Source organism: Eriocheir sinensis, chromosome 5 (genome assembly GCF_024679095.1).
Source record: "Eriocheir sinensis breed Jianghai 21 chromosome 5, ASM2467909v1, whole genome shotgun sequence".
Taxonomy (NCBI): Eukaryota; Metazoa; Arthropoda; class Malacostraca; order Decapoda; family Varunidae; genus Eriocheir; species Eriocheir sinensis.
This window is the reverse complement of record NC_066513.1, coordinates 12,859,801-12,865,800: the sequence shown is the minus strand read 5'-3', so window position 1 is coordinate 12,865,800 and position 6,000 is coordinate 12,859,801. Positions and strand designations below refer to the sequence as shown.

At 48.2% G+C, this 6,000-nt stretch overlaps 1 protein-coding gene across 1 annotated transcript in view; it reads right to left on the bottom strand.

Annotated features, from left to right (window-relative positions):
* Positions 1–364: 364 nt before the first annotated feature.
* Positions 365–6,000, bottom strand: part of LOC126984421 (uncharacterized) — a 43,766-nt gene continuing 38,130 nt past the window's right edge. Inside the window, exon 2 of the mRNA XM_050838038.1 lies at positions 365–2,822. Within this exon, the coding sequence (XP_050693995.1) occupies positions 595–2,505 (1,911 nt within the window). The 5' untranslated portion in view covers positions 2,506–2,822 and the 3' untranslated portion in view covers positions 365–594. The remainder of the gene's footprint in view (positions 2,823–6,000) is intronic.

The following is a 6,000-nucleotide window of genomic DNA, read 5'->3' as shown; positions in this document are numbered from 1 at the left end:
CTTGGCAATGACCGGCAGTTGAAAATTATCCTGCCGGCCACCTGGAGAAAAAGTCAGGTGAGCACTAATTAACGCCTGAGGAGAAGGGAGGGAGAGAGGAGGAAGGGGTTGGGGGAAAGGAGAAAAGGGAGGAGAGGAGAAGGGTGGCAATGATGACGAAATGGAGGAAAGGAGGAAGAGAGGAAAGGAGAATGATGAAGGAAAGGGAGGAAGAATGACGAAAATGGAGGAACGGAGAAAAGAACGAAAGGAGGATGATAAAGATGACGGAAAGGAGGAAAGGAGGAAAGGAAAATGGTGGCAATGATGACGAAAAGTGCGCAATTATACCTTGATTAAAAGACAAGTGAGCCACAGAGGTAATTAGCTATTGATGAAAAGGTGGTAGAAGGGTAGAAGAAGAATATAGTCCCTTGCTAGTGGTGATGGTGGTAGTGGTGGTGATGATAGTGGTGGCGGTAGTGGTAGTGGTGGTGATGATTGTGGTGGTGGTGATGGTAGTGGTAGCGGTAGCGGTGGTGGGAGGCAATTACTCTTTAAGAACACTCCAGGTAAGCCACGAAACTAATTAAAACCTGCAAATGAGCGTTGAGATTAGGCTGGGGGGCGCTTACCTGAGGCTGCTCCGCTGATGACAATAGCAGGTGAGGCGATTCCCGCACTAATTAGCAACACCTGCCTGTGCTTACCTTTGCCGGTGCTGATGATGACGATGGTCGGCTTGACGTGCTGCAGGCCGGCCAGACTGAGGCGAATGGTGTAGGGCGGCGCGATTTGGGCGGCAGTGGCTGAGGTGGCGAGGGGCGTTGTGGTGAGGGGCGTACCAGGGATCGAGCCCCGCGCCGCCACTACAGCCACTCCGCCGCCGTCGCCGCTGAAGATGACGGGCTGAGGCAGGTCGTCCGTGGTGGTCTGCTTCTCACAGTCACCTTCCTTGGGTTCGACTTTCACTTTTACGCTTTCACCAGGTAAGTCACTTTCGCGCGGCGTCACCTTCGCGTGTTTGACGACTGTGTTCTCGCGGCGTCTCACAGAACACTTTCCCTTGTCCCCGAGTCTCCTGTTCTTCCCGCCCTTCCCCTCCCGTTCACCCCCGCCCTTGCTGTTCGGATGGAGGGGATACAGAGCCGGGAGGGGCGGAAGGGGGCGGCGGGTAGGACACGTGTGACTATCGTTTTTCGAGACTTCCTTCTCCCCCTGAAGCTTCCTATCCGCTGAGTCGCATTTCACCTTATGGTCGATGTTGTTGTTTCCTTCGTCGCCTTCGTCAGTTCTCCCGCCGGTGAGGCTCTCCCGTTTTCTTTTCGCCTCGGCCACCATGTCATCAAAAGTATAAGGTCCTGATGGTTCCTCACTCCTCCCACTTCTATGGTCTCTTTTCCCCTTGGACAGAGCTTCACTTTTCCCTCCTGAAGGCGCTGAAGGAGTTTCGCAGTTCTTTTCGATGTGGTAGTTCTCGTTCGCATCTTCAGAGAGACCGAGAGTATCCTTCCGGCATTTCCATGGGTCCTGCGTCCTCGTGTTGGCCTCGCATGCCCTCGGGAGCTGCCGAAGGGGAGTCTCGCGAGGTCGGGTTGCAAGGGACGTGTGAGGAGGCAGCCTGTTCTCCATGTGTCCTCGGCCGTGGTGATGACTGTGGTGGTGACGGTGGTGGTGGTGGCTGTCTCTTTTCCTCCTCAACTTCCTCAGTCTTCTACTCCTTTCGTCGCTCGTCTCTATCCTCCTCTTCCTCTTTTCCCGCTCCTTCACCGTCGTCGTCGTTGCTGTTGATGCTAAAGTCACCTCTCCCTCCACCTCTTCCTCTTCTTCGTCCTCCAGCGGCACCATCACCCTGACATTGCTCTTGTTGTTGTTGTTTGGCGTTCTCTCCACCTCATCTCCCCCGCCGAAGTAATTGAGAGTAGAGACGGCGATTCTCTTCACCGGGTTGCCTGCCTCACCCTCATCACCACCATCATCACCTCCTCCTCCTCCTCCTCCTCTTCCTAGTGCTCGCCGCCGCCGCCGCGTTCCCACACCTGTGTTGATTAGCACTTTCACGCCGCCACTCGCCCTGATGACCTGCACTCTCGCCCGCCGCTCAAACGACTTCGGGTGGACTCTGGACTCCCCCTCCCCCCCTTCCATCCCCTCCCCCCCTCTGATGACCGGTCCTGGGCGGCGGGGAAGCAGCTGGATGGACTTTCCCCCCTCCTCCTCCTCCTCCTCCCGTTCCGACGCTTCCTCCTCCTCCTCCTCCTCTTCTTCTTCCACCTCCTCCTCCTCCTCCTCTTTGGCTCGGATTGTCCTTGAGTGATTGGCTGAGTTCGTTGTCCAAGAGGAATCAGACGTTTTCCTCCTTTTCCTCCGCATCTCTAAACAAGGGGAGGAGGAGGACGATGGGTGATCAGGTCTCCTCTTTCCTCCTCCTCCTCTTTCGTCTCCTCCTCCTACCTCCATCTCTCCACCCGTTATTAATATCATCTTGAGGTCAACGTTCTCCTTTCCACCTTTCCTTCCCTTCATCTTCCTTTTTTCTTTCTCTTTCTTGCCCGCTCCTCCTGCAAGTTCGTCATTTTCATCCTCCTCATTTTCTTCCTCATCCTCATCCTCATCTTCCTCGGCCGCCAGGTATATCCCGTTTCCTTCGTTGAGGCGTCGTCGTCGTCTTCTTCGTCGTCGCCGTCGGGAGGGATGGAGGGGGAAGGGGAGGCCCGAGGGAGCGTCATTGTCGGCTTCGAGTGTCTGGTTGGAGGCGTCTCGGGTTTTGCGTTCGTTGTTGTTGTTGTTATTGTTGTTGTTGTTGGATGAGGAGTCCCCTGATTTTCCATCCTCACCATCAACTGCAAAAAGGTAAAAGGGATGATTAGAACGATTTTGCGGATAGTCTTAATACATAGCAGTTTGTAGTAGTAGTAGTAGTAGTAGGTAGTAGTAGTAGGTAGTAGTAGTAGTAGTAGTAGTAGTAGTAGTAGTAGTAGTAGTTAGTAGTAGTAGTAGGTAGTAGTAGTAGTAGTAGTAGTAGTAGTAGTAGTAGTAGTAGTAGTTAGTAAAAAAATGTCAAGGTTCAACACAGATACCAATAAAAAAACAGCCGGAGATTCTGTTAAGTGTCCCGTAATTTATCTGTTGATGTAAGGAGATAAGGAGGAATAGGATGAGGGTGCTACAGAAGAGGAGGAGGAGGATAAGAATGAAAAGGAGTAGTAGAAGGAGGAGGAAAATTGGTAAAGTGTAAAAATAGAGTTAACGAGGTAATGAGGAAAAAGAGAGTAGTGAAGATTAGAAAAAAAAGGTAGTAGATGAGGAGGAGGAGGAGGAGTATAATAAAAAACTACTATGGAGAGAGAGAGAGAGAGAGAGAGAGAGAGAGAGAGAGAGAGAGAGAGAGAGAGAGAGAGAGAGAGAGAGTGTGGAGGAGGTGGCTAGGCAGAGAGGAGGAAAACAGGCAAAAAATAATTATGGTGCTACAGGAGGGGGAGAAGAAGCAGGAGGAGGAGGAGGAGGAGGAGGAGAGAAAAAAAAAGTGGAGGAGATATAATTCGGTGTCGGGGGAAGGTGGAGGCGCCCCAGCACGCCATTAAACCCGCGAAAAAACGTAAACAAAGTGAAGAGTAAACAAAGTCTTGGTGGAATATAAACATAAATATTACAAGACCGTGAAACGAGACGCGGCGACGTAAATAGAGGAATGCAAATGTGCTCCTCCTCTAAGGTGTTCAAGAGGAGGAGGAGGAGGAGGAGGAGGAGGAGGAGAGAGTAGCAACAATAGACAGAATAGGTCTTAAAATAGAAGAGAAGAGAGAGAAAGATAAGACGGAATAAGAAAGAGAAGGAGGAAGAAGAAGAAGAAGAAGAAGAAGAAGAAGAAGAAGAAGAAGAAGAAGAAGAAGAAGAAGAAGAAGAAGAAGAAGAAGAAGAAGAAGAGGAGGAGGAAGAAGAAGAAGATGAAGAAGAAGAAGAAGAAGAAAAAGAAGAAGAAGAAGAAGAAGAAGAAGAAGAAGAAAAAGAAGAAGAAGAAGAAGAAGAAGAAGAAGAAGAAGAAGGGGAGAAAGTAGCAAGAGTGAAAAGAATAGCTCAACACCTACTTATGTAACGAGAAGCTATAATATAAAAAAATAAAGCAAATTCTCAGCCCAAAATATACATATGATCAAGATAAACCTAAACAAAAAAGAAACTAAAAAAAGAAAAAAGAATGGAACGCTTGATGGCCTCACACTTTCAACCGTCTTTTCATTCTTGTGGATTTTCTTACACTAAAAAAAGCTATAAAAACTCTAATACCCATGAATGTAAAATAAACGGTAGAATACGGTGGTTATTTTCTTTATATATATATATAGTTTCAAATCTTCTTCATTCGCAAAGTTATTCAAAGGGCAGTTTCAAATATAAGAATCCCCCAAAATAATTAAAACGCTGGAAATGAATGACTAATACAAATAGATTAAAATGGATAAAGAAGAAAAAAATAGAAAAGCGAGTAAAAAAAAGATAAAGATATTGAGATACAGAGTCAGGAAAGGAGAGACAGACGCTTCACTAATGAGAGAGAGAAGCCAGGTGGATACAGGTAATGTACTCAATTTTACCACATCAAAGGACGCATTTTCTCTCTCCCTCCCTTTCCCTCTCCCTCTCCCTCTCCCTCTCTCTCTCTCTCTCTCTCTCGCACACATTTTCGTTGAGGACCTGAAATCTCTCCTCCATGAAGCTTTTGCTGGATAAACTGAAAACCTTTTGAAGCAGAGCCAATTACATCCTCTTACAGCATCTCTCTCTCTCTCTCTCACATACACAGTCACTAAGGTTGATCTGCTAGGTGTGCGTCAGGGAATTTCGGCTTTATGAGGTTCCCACGGCCAGTACAGGTTAACAAATGACTCGGTGAAGGAGGAGGAGGAGGAGGAGGAAGGGGAAGAGGAGGAGGAGGACAAATTCAGCAAAGAGGATGAATTAATAGCACACGAAATGGCTAATAAACTAATGTACTGCCGAGTCACCCTTCCCATCCCTTCACATCACTCAGCCTCTTAATACTCCTCCCCCCATACATCATTTCAACTCCCCCATCACCCCACTCCACTCCCCCATCACTACACATTTACCTCCCTTCCCTCCCATTCCCACCATTACTCCACTCCCATAACCCCTCCTAACCCCTTCTTTAACTTTTTATTTATCTATTTTTATCCTTTTATCCCATCCCCCTCCCCCATCACCTCGCCCCCTCATCACTACATTACCTCCTTTCCCATCATTCCTCCACTCCCATTTCCCATACTAACCCATTCCCTTTCCCTTTTATCCATCTTTTTTATCACCTCCTTTCTCCCTTTATCTATCTTCTTTTATCCTATTTCCATCACCCCACTTCCACATCACTACCCAACTATCCTATTTTTCATCATTACTTCCCTTATTTCCCATCCTAATCCCTTTCCTTTCCCTCTTTTACAAACCCCTCCTTCCCCTCTTTTCCTAACATCTCCTTTTTTCTCCTTTCCCTAACTCATCCTTTCATCTTTTTACAATCCTTTCCCCTCTTATCCATCTTTTCATCCTCTTATCCTATTGCCCAACCTTCCTCTCCCCCCTCCTACACACACACACACACACACGTCAGTAAGCGGCTAATCACCCCACGTAAGCCAGACAGGTAAATCGTAAGTCCCTCATCACCTTGGCGTCGCCCCTCGTAAAAAGGTCCATTAGTTAGCATAATGTTCGCGCGCTTCACCGCATTACGTCCCGCCCTGGATAAGCAAGCGTGAGGTGAGGCGAGGGTATATACGCTGGTTCGTCGCCCCCGTAGAACTCCTCTCCCCCTCTCTCTCTCTTTCTCTTTGCTCTCTCTTCGTTTTTGGGGTTTGGTGCGAAGGGAATGTCTTGCTAAGGTTGCGTCTGTATGTTCCTTTTTCTAGTTCGTCGCCCCAAGAACTTCTCTCTCTCTCTCTCTCTCTCTCTCTCTCTCTCTCTCTCTCTCTCTCTCTCTCTCTCTCTCTCTCTCTCTCTCTC